The sequence below is a fragment of the Oryctolagus cuniculus genome, chromosome 17 (genome assembly GCF_964237555.1).
Source record: "Oryctolagus cuniculus chromosome 17, mOryCun1.1, whole genome shotgun sequence".
Lineage (NCBI taxonomy): Eukaryota > Metazoa > Chordata > Mammalia > Lagomorpha > Leporidae > Oryctolagus > Oryctolagus cuniculus.
This window is the reverse complement of record NC_091448.1, coordinates 6,881,525-6,902,293: the sequence shown is the minus strand read 5'-3', so window position 1 is coordinate 6,902,293 and position 20,769 is coordinate 6,881,525. Positions and strand designations below refer to the sequence as shown.

General features: G+C 55.6%; 1 protein-coding gene across 12 annotated transcripts in view; it reads right to left on the bottom strand.

Annotated features, from left to right (window-relative positions):
* Nucleotides 1-20,769, bottom strand: part of SLC39A11 (solute carrier family 39 member 11) — a 444,641-nt gene that overhangs the window by 353,221 nt on the left and 70,651 nt on the right. For 10 of the 12 annotated variants that reach the window (XM_070060377.1, XM_070060378.1, XM_002719501.5 and 7 more), the window contains exons 1-3: nt 12,265-12,385; nt 9,014-9,132; nt 5,890-5,928 (exon numbers count right to left, since the gene is read on the bottom strand). In XM_070060377.1, the coding sequence (XP_069916478.1) occupies nt 5,890-5,928; nt 9,014-9,121 (147 nt within the window). In that variant the 5' untranslated portion in view covers nt 9,122-9,132; nt 12,265-12,385. Of the gene's footprint in view, nt 1-5,889; nt 5,929-9,013; nt 9,133-12,264; nt 12,386-20,769 lie in introns of those variants that run through there. The other 2 variants (XM_070060380.1, XM_051825151.2) reach the window with 1 other exon arrangement.

The window sequence follows — 20,769 nt, the reverse complement described above, 5'->3', positions numbered from 1 at the left end:
AAACCACGCGACACGTGCGGTGGGTGCTGTGTAGCCCCCACCGCGCTGCCTTTTCCACCACGTGTATGCCAAGCTTCTCAGAGCTGGGGTGAGGAGGCAAAGCCCTTCGGGTGCCTGGCACCGCGGCGCACCGCCCTGTGCTGATACTATGGCTGTGCACCGAGGACGCACACTCGGCACTGGTGGGGGCGACCTCTGAAGATTGAGGGGCAGAGGCGAGCAGACTGTCACTTTAAAAGAAAAAATAAAAAAGTTGCCATCTGAATGTTTACAACTCCACGCTGCGGCCAGAGGTGATCCAGGCCCAGGCCAGGGTTTCTCGGCCTCAGCCCTGCCGACACGTGGGGCTAGAGAATCCTTCGTGGCCGCGCCACATCCTGCCCCGAGCATCAGAGGATGCTTAGTGGCTTCCCAGCCTCTACCCACCAGGCTGGGACAGCCAAACATGCCAGCTGGCTCCTAGGAGGCAAAACCAGCCCTGGGTTAGAACCACCGTGTGAGCCGGCAGGTCTGCCATGTCAGTCACCCCATGAAAAAAACAAGCAAGTGCCGCTGCTCCGAAGATTCACCCATGACTCTGAAAGTCCACAGCAGTTGTGGGCCGGTGCTGTGGCACAGCGGGTAAAGCTGCCACCTGCGGTGCCGGCATCCCATATGGGCACCGGTTCAAGACCCAGCTGCTCCACTTCCGATCCAGCTCTCTGCTATGGCCTGGGAAAGCAGTAGAAGATGGCCCGAGTCCTTGGGCCCCTGCACTCACATGGGAAGACCCAGAGGAAGCTCCTGGCTCCTGGCTTCGGATAGGCGCAGCTCCAGCCATTGTGGCCATCTGGGGAGTGAGCCAGCAGATGGAAGACCTCTCTCTCTCTCTCTCTCTCTCTCTGTCTGTGCCTCTTTCCCTCTCTGTGTAACTCTGACTTTCAAGTAAATAAATAAATCTTTAAAAAGAAAGTTCATAGCAGTTGTAAGAGCTCGTGCCGCCTGTGCGCTGCCCCTCCCTCACCTGGGAGCATGTACGAGCACCCACCCCTGGCCATCAGTGTCGCTGAGGTCCCTGGATCTGAGCTCCGACCACCGGCCACGTCCTGTTCTACTGTGCTCTGTGTTTCCTGGGACCTGCCAGGACTCCTCTGAACCAGCAGCCCCCATTCAAGACCATGCTGAGCAGCAAACGGCTGGTGTTCTGGTCGACACACACGTAACTTTCAGACACCCTTCCGCTGCCAATGGCTTCAAAGATCGTAACTGGATCTATTTTACACCTTCACCGTTAAGGAAACACACTAGCAAACTGACCTCGTGGTTTCGTCTTTGTTGTTGAGGAAACTGTATCTTCAGTCTCCATGTTGTAACCTTCTGAAATTCCTTCTCACACATCCTGAAGATAGTTCCACACTGCTTTGCTGGCTTCCCTCCCTGTTTCACTGGTTTATTTTCTTTTGCTACATAAATCTTGCAATGGTGTTTTCAATGTTCATTGATGCATTTTTATCTGTTTGAAAGGCACAGCAACAGAAAAACACAGAGATCTTCCATCTGCTGCTTCACTCCCCAATGCCCCAGTAGTGGGGCCGGGCCAGGCTGAAGCCAGGAACCAGGAACTCCATTGGGGCTTTCCACGTGGGAGGCAGGTACTCAAGTACCTGGGCCTTCACCGCTGCCTCCCAGGTGCGGAGGAGGAAGCTGGATCCGAAGCAGAGAGGACTCAGCCCCAGACACTCTGAGGGCTTCAGGCATCCCAAGCGGTGGCTTAACCCACTGTGCCACAGCGCCCACCCCTGCAGCAGCTTTGGACCAGAGGCCTCCCAGGTCAGCAGCAGACGCAACACAGCGCAGAAGGGAGCCCTTCGGACTTTGAAAAACTAAGTCCCCTGCACTCGCGTGTAAGCCGACATGTAAAACGCGTTCACCTGAAGTCTGAACACTTGCAAAAGCTGTGATTTCCAGCATCCAAATACCGACTGGTTTAAACGACGCTCTCATCAGTCTTCAATATATCCAGAATTTAAATATCACGGGCATTGTATTCCTGTCATTATCCACCTCAAAAATAGGACACATAAACTAAGCAGCACGTCTTCTACACACTCTGCTGTTTCTGTGTTAAATTCTGCCTACAAGAAAATAAATGCATCGCGAGGAAATCCTTTGAGAGCTAACAATTATATCATTTCTTTTTTTTTCCTCATTGGCTTATATTTCAATGATCTCTCTCCATGGAATTTTATCCTAAAGCAACTTACAGTTCATGCTAGACAATCTCATTATTGATTTCATCATCATACTTCTCCACCGCGTAAGTATCCATATACATTTCAATCTAATTTTTAAAGACTTCCTGTGAGCTTGGGGCTGTAAATGCTTAAACACTAATTTCCTGGATTGATTTCCCACTACGACTGTTACTCGCAGAGCAGAGATTCACAGCAACACAAACTCAAGGTATACAATTATTAGACATTAGGAAGTAAACTATTCCTAAAAATAAATTTGTCCCACTCAACAAGGGCTTTTTTCTTGTGTTTTTTCAAGTCATTCATCTACCAGTGGATAATTCAGTAGTCACTGCTAGAACAAGACATGGCTAAGCACTAACTTTAATCCTATTTTTCTTTTTATTACCATATACAAAGAGAAATTATATTTTCATGGATGAGGTGGGGAGGGAAGATACTGTGTTACAATACTGTAATTCTGGGAGGCCAGCCGTGGCTCACTTGGTCAATCCTCCACCTGCGGCACCAGCATCCCATATGGGTGCTGGGTTCTAGTCCCGGTTGCTCCTCTTCCAGGCTAGCTCTCTGCTGTGGCCAGGGAGTGCAGTGGAGGATGACCCAAGTGCTTGGGCCCTGCACCCCATGGGAGACCAGGAGAAGCACCTGGCTCCTGGCTTCGGATCAGCGCAGCGCTGGCTGTGGCAGCCATTTGGGGGGTGAACCAAGGGAAGGAAGACCTTTCTCTGTCTCTTCACTGTCTAACTCTGTCAAATAAAAAAAAAAAAAAAAAAAAAAAACAATACTACAATTCTATTCTTTGAAGTATTCCGTCACAAGCAGGGCCCGAATCCCGGAGTGGTCATTCACGGAAAGTGACTCTGAAGCCGTCAAAGCGTGCTGCTAACAATCGGGCTAGCGCCACCTTCAGAGTCCGGGCCGCCCCTGAAATGCTCAAGGCATTGCCCTGGCCAATTGGTGCTTAGGATCCTTCACCTCCTGCACAGGGGCACTAACGTTCCAAGGGCCCCTCTCCTCTGGAAATGTCGCCACCCAGAGACAAGGAACAGGCGAGAGAGTGCCTTCCTTGTGCAAGGTGGGAGAGGGCACCTGTGCAAGGGGAGACGGGAAGGGAGAAGCAACTTCCAGAACATTCTTCCGCAGAGCTGCTTTAGGAGAGAGAACACAGGCACTGGCTTGTTAACGCCCTCGCCCTCAGTGCAGCAGACCGCGCGCTGCCCGCCTTCTCCTGGAGGAACAAAGGCCCCCACGACACAGCTGCCCACCTGGTTGGCTGCGGGGAGGCCCTTCTCCCACACCAGCCCTTCCAGCTCACCAGACCACAAAAGCAGGAAAACAACCAAACCCTGAGCAACTAAAATGCAAAACCACAGGGGCGGGCGTCTGGCCTCCAGGCAGGAGACCCACGTGACACGGCGCCGCCTGCCTTCCACACCCCCCTCCCTCCTGACTCCTGCTGCCTGCAAATGCCGACCCTGGGGGGCTCCTGTCACCCACACGGGAGACCTGGACTGAGCTGCTGGCCTCGGCTTTGGCCCCACTCAGCCCCAGCCGTTACAGGCTCACCGCGAAGTGACCCAGCAGGGAGGAGCTCTGCCTTTCTCTATTTCTCTGCCTCTCAAATAAATAAACATTTTAAATGGGGGGGGGGGGGGGGCACGTGGCATGTGCCTTCTGCCAGAATTGACGCACTGGAATTCACGCTACGACACAGCCATGCCTGAGAAGTGAAATCTGAACGAACCAACACTCCTGCTCCAACTCCCAGCTTCCAGGAGCTGCGCAGGACCGTGGAATGAGTTATACAGCACCAGCAGGAAGCAATCAGCCAATGCAGCCTGCGGAACATTCTAGACACAAGTGACCGTGGTCCTCCGACCAATGACTGGTGTGAAAAGCCAACAGGACTGCTGAAGAATGCAATAAAGGTAAACAACCAGCAAACAGACTCAGCGTGAAAATCCTGTTTGTATCTGGATTCTGGCAAAGCCACCCTAGAGGACCCCTCTGAAAATGGGGTGGAAATTCAAACGCATATTGGGCGTTGGATCATAAGAAGCAATTGTGTTAATCTTGTTAGGCATGACACTAACGTGGTGATTATTTTTTTTTTAAAGTCACAGCATTTAGGATGTGTATTAAACTTACAGAAGACAAAACACGATGTCCAGGATCTGCTTTTACACACTATGACAGCCCCCTGAGAAGACTGGAAGGCGACAAACACAATGAACGCAGGGAAATGCCAAGAATGAAGGCAGCCGGCTGGGCAGGAGTCTGGTGTGACGGTTGACAGGCCTCTGGGGACACCCTTATCCCATGTCAGAGTGGCTGCGGCCAAGTCCCCCTTCCACTGTGCGCCCGGGGAGGCTGCTGATGACGGCTCAGTACCTGGCTTCCTGCCACACATGTGAGAGACCCGGATCTAGTTCCAGTCTCCAGGCTCCAGCCTGGCCCTACTCCAGCTGTTATGGACAGCAGAGAGCGAATGAGTGCATGCAGGACACTTCCTCTCTCCCTCTCTCTCTCCCTCCCTCTCTCTCTCTTTCAAATAAATAAATATTTCATGATTGCAGCTGAATGAGGGGAACCTGGGATGCACCAGAGGATTCTCTCCACTTGTTTAAACATGTCTATAGGGGCCGGTGCTGTGGCCCAGCGGGTTAACACCCTGGCCTGCAGTGCCAACATCCCGTATGGGTGCCAGTTCGAGTCCCGGCTGCTGTACTTTCTATCCAGCTCTCTGCTATGGCCTGGGAAAGCAGCAGCAGATGGCCCAAGTCCTTGGGCCCCTGCACCCACGTGGGAGACCCGAAAGAAGCTCCTAGCTCCTGGCTAAGGATTGGCTCAGCTCCAGCTGTGGAGGCCTACTAGGGAGTGAACCATTGGATGGAAGACCTCTCTCTCTCGCTCTCGCTCTCTCTCTGCCTCTCCTCTCTCTGTGTAACTCTGACTTTCAAATAAATAAATAAATCTTTTTTTTTTTTTTTGACAGGCAGAGTGGACAGTGAGAGAGAGAGAGAGACAGAGAGAAAGGTCTTCCTTTGCCATAGGTTCACCCTCCAACGGCTGCCGCCGCCGGCGTACTGCACTGATCCGATGGCAGGAGCCAGGTGCTTCTCCTGGTCTCCCATGGGGTGCAGGGCCCAAGCACTTGGGCCATCCTCCACTGCACTCCCGGGCCACAGCAGAGAGCTGGCCTGGAAGAGGGGCAACCGGGACAGAATCCGGTGCCCCGACCAGGACTAGAACCCGGTGTGCCGGCGCCGCAAGGCGGAGGATTAGCCTAGTGAGCCGCAGCGCTGGCTATAAATAAATCTTAAAAAAAACATGTCTATAATAAAAAGTCTTTTACGGGGGAAGACAAGAGAATATTCAGTGAGTGCTAACTCTGCGCGGGCAGCCCTGCTCAGCCTCTCATTTCTCATTTCACGAGTCCTACAGCGCTGCCCGGAAGCCTCCTGCCCTCACGTAAGCAGGAGCATTCAGCACGCGGGGAAACGAAACGGCTGGGACCTCAGGGGGCTGTCCTCCTCTGGAGAGCACACGGCGACACAGCGGGTCACATGGGCAGAGGCCGGGGAGGGCCCTTGGCAGAGAAACGCCAGAACAGACGTGTCTCCGTTAGACATTTCTCGTGCCGTGTGCTACTTACCCCTGCAGCAAAGCCAAGGCTTCCATCTAGGATCCGCCTCTGAAAATGAAAACGAGACGCTTCAGTTTCTAATGACCACAGATGAGGCGTCCTGCGACCAGAGGAGACCACAGGCCTGGCCCACCGAGCTTGTCAACTCGAGTTTTTACAATGGGGTCAGAGCCGGGGGGGGGGGGGGGGGGGCGGGGGAAGGAGGGGAAGGAGGGGAGGGTCAGATTTTTTTTAAACTTCCATTCTTCCCACGTGCTGGGCTTGACTGACCCGTGTGTTGTCTCTGACCCGGCTCTAGCTTCCTGAAAATCACAGGTATAAACCTTCAGGAAGTAGCTGGTCTTCTCCACCTCTTGGTGGAAATGACCAGGCACTGCCACGGAGCTTCCTGGAACAACCAAGACCCTCACACGGGTGGGGATGCAAACTGGCGCAACCGCTCTGGAAAACATATGATGGCACCAGTGAGGGTGACCACAGCCCACGCCACTTTTGAGCAACAATGGACACGCAGGCTTGGGCTCACCAAACGCACACACAGAAGTGTGCGCAGCAGAATGATTTGTGAGAGCCCAAAACTCAGAACGACCCAAATTCCCACCAACGGTAGAATGGGCATCCCCGCCCCGGTCACGAGGACAGAGGACTAAGACTTATTGCAAAGCAAAAGCACACACTCAAGGGGCCTGCAGGTGCAGTCTAAGTGAGCTGTTAGAGTGGACACCTTAACTGCGGTCAAGACGGCCACACAGGGGCCTGCGTTTCGGTGCAGTGGGTTAACGCCCTGGCCTGAAGTGCCAGCATCACATATGGGCGCTGGTTCGAGACCCGGCTGCTCCACTTCCCATCCAGCTCTCTGCTATGGCCTGGGAAAGCAGTAGAAGATGGCCCAAGTCCTTGGGACCTTGCACCCACGTGGGAGACCTGGAGCTGGTTCCTGGCTCCTGGCTTCGGATTGGCACAGCTCCAGCTGTTGCAGCCAATTGGGGAGTGAACCATCAGATGGAGGACTGGAGGACCTCTCTCTCTGCCTCTCCTCTCTTTGTAACTCTGTCAAGTAAATAAATAAATCTTAAAAAAATAAAAAAGAGACAGCCACACAGGGGCCTGCGTTTCGGTGCAGCAGGTTAAGCCACTACTTGGGAGGCCTACAAGCAATATCAGAGCACCAGTTCAAGTCCTGACTCCTCCGCGTCCAGTCCAGCTTCCTGCTAATGCATGCTGGGAAGGCAGCAGACGATGGTTCAGGTATCCCTGCTGCCAAGTGGGAGACCAGGGTGGAGCCCCAGACTCCTGGCTTCAGTGTGGCCCAGCCCTGTTTTGGGCATTTGGGAAGTGAACTAGGAAATGGGAAACATTCATTCATTCATTCATTCTCTCTCTCTCTCTCTGCCCTCCTTCTCCTTCTCTCTCTGTCATTCTCACTCACTCTTTCAAATAAGTGAAAATACATTTAATAAAAAGAAATGGTCATATAACAGAATACCACGTGGCAAATGCGCACACACATCTCACAAGCAGGCAGGGGCATGGAATAACCGGGAAAATGAACAGGGTGAAATCAGCCAGGCAGAGACCAGCACATCCTACATGCTTACTCCATCCAAAGAAAGGACAAACACAGACAGACGGAAGTCGGGAGGAGGCTGAGGGTCAGGGCAGGTTCTAGAAGGGAGCTGAGGAGACGGCAGGAAGTGGCTACAAGGTTCTGTCGCTTGCTCTGGGCACTAACTCCACAGGTATTTGTGAGAAATAAATAAGCCTCATGTTCATCAAACAGGCACTTGTCTCTGCGCACCTTGCATTTCAAAAGCAGCATTGTTGGTGGCCATGGACAGCTGAACAGGCAAACCCCACGCGGGGTGTACGGAACGGGCCGTTCTTCAGCCTTTGGGCAGAAGGGCATTCCCGCACACCGTGCCAGCCGGCGGAGCGCTGCGGTGAAGTCGGCCAGTCTGCACAAGTGAAACTCTACACCCATTCACCACCACCTCCTTTCTCACTGCTCTCCTGCCGGGCTGGCAACCACCCCACTCTGTCTCCGCGAACTGGACTTCTCCAGGCTGCACGCCCAGATCCGGGGAACCTGTGATTCCAGGTTCTGTGCTCTGCGTTCCAAAGTGCCTGAGCGGACGAGTCGGCTCTGAGACTCCCCAGGGATGGGAGGGAACGGGGACAGTGCGCTGCGGGAGGTAGGGGTCTAAGCACTGAGATCTATGCCTGCAGTGCCGTCTCTGACACGAGAGGGCCTGCCTGCCGACTTCTTGACGTGTCTGTGTGTCCAGATCCGTCTCAGGGCGTGTCGAAACAGATCTTCACTTATCCCTGTGCCGCTCCTACAGTTTCTATGATTATGGTGGTAAACAGCACAGGGACTGTGCCCTCATCCCATGGGTGGCTCTGGGCCTGCGGACTGAGGGAGCTCGGGGCTGGAGAAGAGGGAAGTCCCCAGTGTACAGATGTGGGGTGTGGGTTACGCCAGGGTAGGGAGTGTGGTGGGTCTAAGCGGGGTACAGAAATGTGGTGCAGGGACACAGGGGTGCAGGGAGGGTGGGCTAGTATGTGGGGTATGCAGTGAGTGAGGGGGTGGTACAGCTAAGTGGGTCTGTAGAGGATACATGAGGGTTGGGGTTGGCAGGTGTGGGGGTCTGCAGGGGGACAGGGAGGTGGGTCTTGCTGCATTCATTCCAAGGGTAGGGAGATGAAAGGTCCAGGAGATGGGGTAAAAGGCAAAGGGGCGAACTCAAGGCCACAGGAGAGGTCAGGTACATCTGAAACCCATGTTCTCTGTCAGCCATGCACAGAGAAGCAGGAGTACCCACTGTGCAAGAAAGCAGGCAGAGGGCAGAAATCAGGCAGCGGGGCTCAGGGAGCTGAACAACGGGCTCGGCATTCTTATTCCCTCCAAGTCGGGTTGTCAGACGCACGAGGGGACACCAGACCCCCGTCCTCCCAGCCAGGCAGGGAGAGGGCGGCAAACAAGAAGCCGGCAGACAACCCCACCGCCAGGCCTTTAGCCTGGCCTTTAGCCAGGGGCACTAAAGGGTCTGCACACCTGCCCCATGGCGCGGGGTGGGTTCAGAGCTTGGCAAGAGTCCCCACGATCTTCCAGAACCGAAGCAAGGCAACTCACCTGTCCACTGGAGAACACGAACACGAGGGCCGCCCCTGCCGCCGTCATCCCCCAGGTAAAGAAGGTGCCCAGCAAGGCCTGGGACACGGCGCCGTGGCCGTGGAGCATGCCGGATACAGCTGTGTGCAGAGGAGCGAGAGGGTCAGCTGCCACGGGTCCCTTTCGGCACCACGCGCGTGCCCTGGCGCATCGGACGCCCCCCCTGCCTGAGCTCACCTCCATCTGGCTTGGCGGCTTGCGCCGTCCGGCCTGGACACCCCAGCGTGCCTCCACTGCCTGGCACAAGCAGTCCCTGGGGCATTAGAGACTATCTAACTCTGAAAGGACCCCTAGAGAGAGACGGCAGGGGAGGCTGCACAATGGAAAAGCAGTTCCAAAGAAGGCAGTGCTGAGCCAGCCTGGAGGAAGGCGGCACCCCCGGGGTCTGAGCCAGTCTTCCCTGCACATCCTGCCTCTCCTACCTGCCCCTGCCTGTCCTCTGTCCAGTCTTCTCCAAAGCCCTTCCCTCTAACACCCATCACACCTGCACTAGCTCCCGGTGGCAGCTCCCACAGCTGGCCAAAGGGCCAACCCCACCAACTGCCCTTCCATAGTCTCACCGACTTTCCAAGCTCCCGTCTCTCCCTTATGCCTGCCCTACCTGGGTCCTGATCGCCAGGGCCACTGAATTCTTTATGGCACCTTCCACCGGCCCCAGCCGGTCTCTCCTGGAACACTCTGCTTCCACACCTCCAGCTGCCAGAGCCCAGAGCATCCCCTGTGGCTCACCTGCTGCCAACGCAGGCTTTCCCGATCTCCCCCACTCCCACCCTGGTGCACACCTTTGGGGCTCTCCGTGTGTGGTCAAAGCCTTGGCTGCCTGAGACAGGGCCAGTACTTTTTCACATTTGACAACCCTACAAAAGAGGGCTCTGTAACACCTGAAAAAATATTTGCTGGGCTGAAAAGGGCCAGCTTACCTGGGCAGGGCCATCAGCAAGGACAAGGAAACAAGTCCGTGAATGGCATTTCTCCTGGCCAGCTCAGCACAGGGAAGCGAGACCGCGGCCCACCCACCAGGACAAGAAAGGGAAGCGCCCATCCCTCATCTCAGCCACCCCCCCCCCAACACAGAGGAACCTCCTGCAGACTTCAACGTGTTGAAAATTCTAGCTCTGAAGCGCCAGGGGGTCGGGTCTCTCCCTGTGGAAAGTTACCAGGCAGAGAGAGCCGGTGGCTGAAGAGCTCTGTGTTCTGGTACGCAAACACTCGGGCTCGGGACCTGGTCTCAAAGGCCTCATTCAGTTCCCCTGTGGCCTTCCAGCGCGCGCAGGGCTGGACACAACCCCACTGGGCTCGGCCCTGCCAGGCCCCAGAGCTGAGGAGCCAGCAGCCCTGGGCCTGCAGATCAACAGCTGAAGATGCCGCCTCTGATGTCCCTGAAAGCAAACCATTGCGGAGGGCAGACGGGCCTTTATGCCAAGGGGCTTGGCAACACGGTCAAGTTCAAACCCAGCGAAGGTTGTCGGTCCAGACAGATGAAGATGAGCCCCAAGATGCCCAGGTGAGCCCCGGCTTATCCTGTGTTGGAAAACCTGAGATGTGAGCATAGCGCTGCGGTGTAGCAGGTGCCACCTGTGACACCGGCATCCTACAGAAGCCTGGATTCGAGTCCCGGCAGCTCCACTTCTGATCCAGCTCCCTGCTAACGCGACTGGGAAAGCAGTGGACGGCCCAGGTACTTGGGTCCCAGCCACCCACGTGGGAGACCCAGATGGAGTTCCAGGCTCCTGGCTTCAGCCTGGCCCAACTCTGGCCACTGGGCAGTGAGCCAGCAGACGGAAGACCAGATCTCTCTCTTCCTTTCTCTCTCCCCTATCCTCTCTCTGCAATTCTGCCTTTCAAATAAAAATTTTTTTTTTGACAGGCAGAGTGGACAGTGAGAGAGAGAGACAGAGAGAAAGGTCTTCCTTTTTGCTGTTGGTTCACCTTCCAGTGGCCGCCACGGCTGGCGCGCTGCGGCTGGCGCACCGTGCTGATCCGATGGCAGGAGCCAGGTGCTTCTCCTGGTCTCCCATGGGGTGCAGGGCCCAAGCACTTGGGCCATCCTCCACTGCACTCCCTGGCCACAGCAGAGAGCTGGCCTGGAAGAGGGGCAACCGGGACTGAATCCTGCGCACCGGCCGGGACTAGAACCCGGTGTGCCGGCGCCGCTAGGTGGAGGATTAGCCTATTGAGCCACGGCTCCGGCTTCAAATAAATTTTTAAAATCTTAAAAAACACAACTCCCTCACTACTCAGAGCGTGGCAGAGTTAGTTCCCCCTGAAGCCCACAGGTCCGCCGCAGGACTACAGGTGATTCCTAGGCTGAAGTGTGGAAAGCACCGGGCTGAGGCTGGCACGAGGTCAGCGAGTGAGGTCTCCTGCCCTGGGGGGCACTGGCAGGCAGAGCCCCAGGAGTTCTCGGAGGAGTCCCGAGAGAACACACCTTTCTTCTCTCTAACAGGAGACCAGCAGTGCCCAGGCAAGGACCGGCAGGCACTGCCCCTCCTAAGCAGCTCCCAGCTGGGCCCGACCTCCTCGTGGGTGAGCGGCTGAGTTATCCCTGCACACCGTGGCTACCAACGCCGCCCCACACGCGGCACAGCCATCCCCACGGGACATGGGATTCCTCCGTGCGGGTTGTTTTTTCCCTCCCCCTTTTAAACCTGTTGCTCCACTACCAAAGAGTCAGCTTCCAGAGCTGGGGGCTGCCCAGCCCTGACTGCAGGCTCGGGGGTGGGGGGCCGGGAGCCAGATCCAGACACAGGTCCGGACAGACCCCAGGGAGAGTTTCCCCAGCATACCCCATTCACCACAGTGCGGTGCTGGGCCCTGGGAAAGGCTTAGAGCCGCAGGACCTCAGACAGGCCAGACCGGCCCCAGGGTAACCAGAGGCCCCGCCAGGTTCAAGAGTGGGAGGGGCCCCGGAGCAGCCCCAGCTGCACCGACCTCTGCTCCCAGGGAGCCCGGGAGCCCCCACACCCACAGGGAGGGGATGAAGGAGGAGGGTCCCCGGCCCAGAGCTGTGACCCGAAGGCACGTGACCGCCCTCGGGCTCACGCTGGAGAGGGGCACCCCCCCTCCTCTGCCACCTGCCAAAGCCTCGGCCGCTGCTGCAAACCCTGCTCACACGGTGGGTGCCAGGGAGCTGCCTCTCCGAGCCCCGGTGGCCCCGGACCCCGGGCCCCCAGCCCAACCACAGGCGCGGAAGGAGAGAAAAGCCGACTCACTGGGGTGCCCTGGCCAGCCCCCACTGCACTCGCATCGGCCCCGGCTCCCGCTCGCCGGCCGGCTGCGCTCCCGCGGTCACTTCCTGCTTCCCTCCCGGCACACGTGGCCCTCGGCCGCCAGGCCCCGCCCGCCCCGCCGCCGCCGCCGCCGCCGCCGGCGGATCCCGCCCGCCCGGAGAAGATTCTCTGGTTCACAGCCACTGCGGGCTCGGGAGCGGGCCCGGGCGGGCGGCACGGAGCCCCGCGGGAGGGGCCGCCGACACCCCAGGGGAGAGCCCTTTGTATCCGCACCTCTGGCATCCCCGCTCCGTACCCTGAGAGCGCAGTGGGGCGGGCTGTGCTGGGGGAGGGGCGAGGTGTTGGGGGCAGACGGGAGGGGGACAAGTGATGGCTCCATCAGCGTCACTCCCTCGGCCAGAGGCCCTCAAACCCCCAGCAGGAAGTCAAACGCAGGGCGCTGGCAACCTCCCTTCCCCCACCCAGTTGTGGGCGCGTCCAAGATTAGGTGTTTGGAGCCAGGAGCCACCCTTGGGGAAGCCCTCCCCTGGGTCAAGGGCTTGGCGAGAAGGCCAGAGAGGATAGGCTAGATTTCACCCAAAACAACAGGAAATCCAATAAAAAGAGGATGCCTGGCTACGTTTGAATTTCATTAGAATAAGGACACCCCGTGTGGTGTCTGGAACACACTTGGCTAAAGACACAGTCACGGTGCGTCCCGTCTGGCAAGTGGCTACCCCGGCGGAAAGAGAACCCCCGTCCACAGCGGCCACGGATGGCAGGGTGCCACGAGACACGCCCCTCCTGCCCGGGACACGGACAGCCACACCATATCCCCACGCTGTGTCAGGGAGAGAAGACGGCACGGCCCCCGACTTGGGGTGGGGAGGGGCGGCTTGCCCTCAAGACTCCCCCAGGTCAGAGGGAGTCCCAGAAGTCACTACAGTCGCCGTGCAAAAGGCCGCAGCCCCCCCCACACACCCGTAACGGGCTTGAAGGAGGTGCTTTTTGGTAGGATGGAAGAAGTGACGGGGCAGAGATCTCGCTGCTGACGCCGGGCCTGGGCACAGCGCGCGTGTTCAGTTTTTCCACTTTTGCACACATTCAGAAATCACAGACTTTCGTTTTTTTTTAAACTATCCACAAAAGGCCTCTCCTGCCCAGCCCTTTCTCTGCCTCGGAAGATTCAGTCCCTGGACAGCTGCCCTGGGTCCTGTCTGGTCTGCCCCAGACACCACAACCAGCCTGAAGCACAGCTCAGAGACCCCCAGGCCCACCCTTCCCCACCCCCCACCCCCCACCCCCAGGGCCTTCTGCACAAAGTTCAAATTCCCCAGCCTGGAATTCAAGGCTTCCCATGACCTGGTTCCAGCCAAACCGTCTCTGGTTTGTCCCCCAGTGTTCTCCTTGGGCCCTCGGGCAAGGCCAGGCTGATGGTGCGTTGCCCCCTGCCCAGCCGACACGCCCACCCACCGGTAGCTCCTCATATACTGTTTCTGTGAACAGCCCTTTGCCTGCCGGGCCCTGAGACCAGAAGCCCCTTACCCTCCACAGCCCGGGCTCAATGCCGTCTCCTCCAGCGCCCCTGCTCAACCTACTCCCATCTGCCCACCCACCCCTGCATGGAAACGGGGTCCCTGATGAAGAGTGGTTACCAGAGCCTGAGAAGGTAGGGGGAGGATGGTGATGGGTACAGCAATTAGACAGGAGGAATCACTTCTAATATGCAAGGCGATAATGATGGTTGACAATAATTAATAACTATTTCAAAAGAGCTACTAGAGAAGCTTTTGAATGTTCCCAAACCAAACAATCAATGTTTCAGTTGACAAAGGTACCAATTACCCTGATCTGATCGTCACAGTGTATACTGTATGGACAGGTCACCCTGTACCCCTTATGTATAATTACTATGTGTCAATTTTAAAAATAAGCAAGGGCAGGGGCAGGTGTTTGGCATAGCAGTTGAGCCAGCACTTGGGATGTCTGCACCCCAGATTGGAGTCCTGGCTCCAGCTTCCTACTGATGCTCGCCCTGGGAGACAGCAGGTGATGGCTCAAGTAATCAGGTCGGGGGCCGGTGCCGTGGCTCACTTGGTTAATCCTAAGCCTGCGGCACCGGCATCCCATATGGGCACCGGGTTCTAGTCCCGGTCGCTCCTCTTCCAGTCCAGCTCTCTGCTGTGGCCCAGGAGGGCAGTGGAGGATGGCCCAAGTGCTTGGGCCCTGCACCCGTATAGGAGGCCAGGAAGAAGCACCTGGCTCCTGGCTTTGGATCGGTGCAGCCCTGGCCATAGCGGCCATTTGGGGAGTGGACCAATGGAAGGAGAACCTTTCTCTCTGTCTCTCTCTCTGTCTATAACTCTACTTTTCAAATAAAATAATAAAAAACCTGGGAGATCCAAACGGAGTTCCGAGCTTCTGGCTCCAGCGTGGCCCATCCTCAGCTGTTGCAAGCATTTGGAGACTGAACTAATGACTGGGGGACCTCTTTTTCTCTCTGCCCCTCCCTACTCTTTTCAGGATGATAAATCCTCCGGGGTACCACTGAGTTTCTCCCGGACTTTAAGGCCCTTGGCTCCTTCCAGCATGTACAGAGAGACTAACACACTGTTGTTTTCAGCACACAGACCCAGGATTTGAATCCAGGTCCTCCCTGAACTCCTCCTGACCGCAGCCAGCGTAGCATCTCAGAGCAGAGCCCACAGTCAGTCCACACTCCTGGGCGACTCGCGGATAAACCGGGTGTGGGGCGGGGCAGGAAAAGAGGGAAGCAACCAGCGCTGGTGGAGTGCCCAAGCTGGGACCCCTCTCCCCTGCACACACATCACCTCTTTAGAACTCACAGCTTGGACAGGTGGGTGTCATCAGCCCCGTTTTACAGAGAAGGAAGCTCAGAAAGCTCTAGACTGACCCCAGGCCGACCAAGGCCAGCAGACTCCGGAGAAGGGGCCATCCTTCTGTGCGACAATCAGGGCTCACGGAACACCTGCAGTCACCATGATCAGCAGAATGTCTCGTTCCCTTAAACCACCCTGGCATCCTGCAGTCAGAGGGCCAAGCCTCAAGGGACAAATCCACTGTTTCCCAATAAACACACACACACACACACAAAACTCAGGCCTATCTTGAGCCTATGCCCTCGTGGTTTTATGGATCACATCAAATCATTGGATGATCCGTGTCTCAGCAAACGTTGACTGCATTCTTCCTCCGTGAGGCACATGACAGTGAACGACACAGATACAACGCTGGCCTCGCGGTGCCTCCAGCATTTAGAAGCTTTGGGCATTGCGTCGAGTGTGCATTTTAAACAAAGTTTATTATTAAGCTCTTTCCTTCATCAACTGCCTCTTCATAGGACACCCATGCCTTCCACCACTGGGAGCTGAGGTGTCAATCAACAGGAGATAACCTCCTTTCTTTGGGGGAGGGGGGAGGGAGGGAGGGAAGGAAGGAAAAAGAGAGAGAGAGAAAGAGAGGAAGAGAGAGAGAGGGAGGGGGGGAGAGAGAAAGAGGGAGGGAGAGAGAGAAAGAGGGAGGGAGAGAGAGAAAGAGGGAGGGAGAGAGAAAGAAAGAGGGAGGGAGAGGGAGAGAGGGAGAGGGAGGGAAGGAGGGAGGGAGGGAGGGAGAAGCTGACCACAAGTTCCATGCAGCCAGGCTCAGGGCCCCCTATCTGAAGGGGACTGTGGGAGTGGAGAATGTTCTAGGTGGGAGAGCCTGGGCTCCACACTGCTGTACACGCTGGTGAAAGCTGCAGAGACCTCAGAAAGTCTGGACCCTGAACTCCGGGAGACTATGATCCATCTCCTGTTTCACCCCCGTTCACATCCATGCCTGGATTACCTGGCTGGGCCCCAGATGGAATCCCGAGGGTCCTTACAGCGGGGGGGGGTCAGAGTGAGGGGGATGGGACAGTGGCAGCAGAGGTCCCCGCAGTGCCACCACAAGCCCAGGAAGGCTCCAGGACTCTAACGTAATAAATCTGTCTTGTTTGTATTTTTTGATAAATATTTATTTTATTCATTTGAAAGGCAGAGAGAGAGACAGAGACAGACAGAGGGACAGACCAAAAGAGATCTTCTATCTGCTCTCTCCATCTTCCACTCCCCAAGTGGACACAGCAGCCAAGGCTGGGCCAGGAGGAAGCCAAGAGCCAACACGTCCATCCGGGTCTCAGGTGAGTGGCAGGGCCCCAAGTACTTGGGGCATCACCTGCTGACTCCGAGTCACATTAACAGGGAGCTGGATCAGAAATGGAGCAGCCAGGGCTCAAACCAGTGCTCCGATAGAAGATGCTGGCTTTGCAAGTAGTGGCTTAACCTACTGCACCACAACACCAGCCCCCTTTTCTTGTCTTACACCACTAAGTCTGTGGTCATTTGTCACAGCAGCCAGAGGACACTGACACACTTCCAATCTCCCTGCGAACTCCAAGACCCATCGCAGGTCTTCACCCACTGCCATTACCGTGCAGGAGTGACGGCACAATGTGCTGGACCCTGGAACAAAATGAAAATGCAAGGCCCCTTGCTCAAAGAGGAGAGGAGGAAAAAGCATTAATTTATTTATTTATTTATTTTTTGACAGGCAGAGTGGACAGTGAGAGAGAGAGAGAGACAGAGAGAAAGGTCTTCCTTTTCCATTGGTTCACCCTGCAATGGCCGCTGCAACCAGGGCGCTGCGGCCGGCACACCGCACTGATCCGAAGCCAGGAGCCAGATGCTTCTCCTGGTCTCCCATGCGGTGCAGGGCCCAAGCACTTGGGCCATCCTCCACTGCCTTCCCACACCACAGCAGAGAGCTGGACTGGAAGAGGAGCAACCGGGAAAGAATCTGGCGCCCCAACAGGGACTAGAACCTGGGGTGCTGGTGCCGCAGGCAGAGAGGATTAGCCTAGTGAGCTGCGGCACCGGCCGAAAAAGCATTATTAAAGGTACTTAGATATAAAGCCTTTTCCTGGCCTCCGCATCTCTCCTCTGCCAAGGCGCAGGCTTCATTGCTGATAAAAACCTAAGTCCAAAAATAAGGTTATTAAGAATCTCCAGGCGGTGAGGACCAAGCGTTAAACCAAGCACAGATCCACGGTGAGCTTCTCGTGTAGAAAGCTCCGGATGGAGAGACGGTCCAGGTGGGCGCCGCAGCTGGAGCAGGAAGGCCTGACCTCAGCAAGCCCGTGGAAGGCAGCCAGAGGCGACCCCAGCAGCCCAGAAGGAGGGGCGCCCTGCCAGGCGGAGGCTGGGGTTGCGGAAGCAGAAAGAGAGGCTAGGCAGGCGTGAAAGCCTGAAATCCGGGTCTCCGAGCTCTCTAAGGACTTACAGAACAGTTCAGAATCTTGCAGAAATATATTGGTTCAAAAGAAATTTAAAAAACCTTGCAGAAATCTAAATTAATAAGTGTTTAATTCACTGTCTATAAAATCTTGTTAATTGTTGACTCTGGTATTCATAACATTTAATTGCATTCAAAAAACAATCTGAGGCTTAGCTTTCCTCACTTCCAGAGAATTCCTGTGCATGTACAATGACAGCCAAGAAATCACTACCAATCATAAATTAAATAAGCTTAGAGACAAATAATTTCAGAAGGAAAATTATAGAACGCTTTCTGATTATTTTATGCTGAAAAGGCAGTTAATGTGGAATGTGGGAGCCTTTCAAAGTGTTTGGTGCCATGTGAGACAAGACTTTGAAAATGCAAGAGTTCTTCGGGGGGTTATGAAGATCTTAATAGGCCTCGGGGGCCGGTGCCATGGCTCACTAGGCTAATCCTCCGCCTTGCGGCACCGGCACACCGGGTTCTAGTCCCAGTCGGGGCTCCGGATTCTGTCCCGGTTGCCCCTCTTCCAGGCCAGCTCTCTGCTGTGGCCCGGGAGTGCAGTGGAGGATGGCCCAGGTGCTTGGGCCCCTGCACCCCCATGGGAGACCAGGAGAAACACCTGGCTCCTGCCATCGGATCAGCGCGGTGCGCCGGCCGCAGCGCGCCAGCTGCAGCAGCCATTGGAGGGTGAACCAACGGCAAAGGAAGACCTTTCTCTCTGTCTCTCTCTCTCACTGTCCACTCTGCCTGTCAAAAAAAAAAAAAAAAAATAGGCCTCGGGGAACAGAGAAGGCACCAGGACTCCAAGAAGCAGACTCCTCTCTCAGAGCGGGAGCAGAAACCCGGGTCACCCCATGTGGCCTAGCTGGGGCTCAGAGAGGGCCACCTGTGGGGACAGAGTGGTGGCAGGTGCACCTCCCAGGGACGGGGTGCTCTCCTGCTGCCACCACCATCCCAGGAGATGAGAACAGCAATCCGGGAGCCCCCACAAGATGAGATGGTGAGGAGGGGGCTCTGCGGGAGGGGCATGAGGAGCCGGGGGAGCTCACCCCTTGACTGTCCACAGACAAGACAGGAGCAGACTTCAGGGTTCTCCAAAGCCCATCGGGCCAGGACTGGAAACGTGTGCCCACGGTCCATGGTCACTGGGGAAGCCCTGTGCGGTGGGTTGAACAGCGGCCCCCAAAGAGAGGCTCCAATCCCAACCTCTGGTATCTGTGATTGATACCTGATGTTTTTATGACGCTCTTTGCAGATGGGATTAAAGATCCTGTGATGAGATCATCCCACGATGCCTGTCCTTGTAATAGACAGAAGGGAGGAAGACAGGGGATGCGCAGAGGGAAGGAGGAGGTCATATTTGGATGGAAGCCGAGACTACGGTGATACAGCTGAGCAGGAATGGTCCTCCCCGAGCCTCCTCCGAGCACGGGCGTGGCTCTGCCTTGGTTCCACATTTCCGCCCTCCAGATCTGTGAGCGAACAAACTTCTGGGGTCTGAGACCGCCCACTTGACGCATTTTGTAGCATATATGGTTGCGGCAGCCCTAGGAAGTGAATACACGCTGACCCCTGCCATTTCCACCACCAGGAAGGCGGGGAAGTCCCAGGCAGCCGGAAGCCAGGGCTTTCATCAAGTGAATTTAAGGAATTCTTTTATACCCTTGATTTGTTAAACATAGGAGGGAAAACACAACACAAAGCCCGCCTCTCTGTGTGATGGGGGCTGCCTCTGCCCAGGAGGCAGCCAGGGCTCGCATTCTGCAACCTCTTTCAGGGTGCTGGCCAGTGTGCAGGGTCCCTGTTATGGGCTGGGTTGTGTCCCCCTAAAAATTCACAGCCTGTGCTCCTAACCCCCAGGACCTCAGAATGTGGCCTTTGCAGGAAACGGGGTCCCTACAGGGACAGTGCGGTCCAGGTGAGGTCATCAGCGTGGCCCGAATCCCGTGTCCTGATGGAGGAGGAAAGGCGGGCAGAGACGCACACAAGACAACAGGAATCGATCAGCCCTGGACCAGCCACGGAGAAAGCCCTGACCGATCCCTCCCTCACAGCCCCCCGAAGAACCAACCCCGCCAGCACCGTGGTTTGGGACCCGGAAGCCCCAGAAGACATCAAACTTGTGTTGGTTAAGTTGAAATGAACCCCAATCCTGACGTCTTTCCTGTAGACTTCATCGGGCCCCATCCTCACCCCTTAGCTGCAGTTCCTCTGATTTGGTGATTACAAATCAACTCCTTCCTAAAAATTAACTCACTACTGCCAGGCTATTTTCTTGGATCTATGGAATAGTTGTAATAACGAATATTTAAATAGCTATTTTTATGTAATTTAAAAAATCATACTCTTTTTCTCCCCTTACTATTGTTACCCAGAACTTTTTTTTAATATTTTTTATTTATTTTTTTGACAGGTAGAGTTACAGACAGTGAGAGAGAAACAGAGAGAAAGGTCTTCCTTCCGTTGGTTCACCCCCCCAAATGGCCGCAACAGTCAGAGCGCTGCGCCGATCCGAAGCCAGGAGCCAGGTGCTTCTCCTGGTCTCCCATGCGGGTGCAGGGCCAAGCACTTGGGCCATCCTCCACTGCACCCCCGGGCCACAGCAGAGAGCTGTACTGGAAGAGGAGCAACCAGGACAGAACCGGCACCTATATGGGATGCCGGCGCCGCAGGCGGAGGATTAACCTAGTGCGCCATGGCGCAGGCCCCTGTTACCCAGAACTTTTAAAAGTCCATCCCAAGTCCAGAAAACACTAATTATAAAGACTGCTGACCAAGCAAAGTTTTGCATCAAAATGTCACCTCATTGCTCTGACCAAAGACCAAGCCTGGTGCTGGTTGTAACTCCTCTCCGCAAAGCCCTTCCCCAACCTCCGTTCTGCAAGAAGGCCCAAGGCAGAGTGGCCTTCCCTCACTGTTTCCTAGTGATGCACAGACTCCGTGGAGAAAAAGGGAGTTTAAATGTGAACGGAATGTTTAGGGTGGCAAGGTTTGATTGGCGTTTTCAGCACTGTATTTAAAGGAAAAAAAATTAGCACAGCTAGGAGCCTCTGACACTGTCTCACGTTTTATGTGGTCTCTCCATAAAATTCCCTTTTTTTTGGTTTATAAGAACGTTCATCTAACAGAAAAAAAAATACTGTAAATATTTATAGCACATTATTTTAGGCCAGGCCAAAAAAAGAGAGA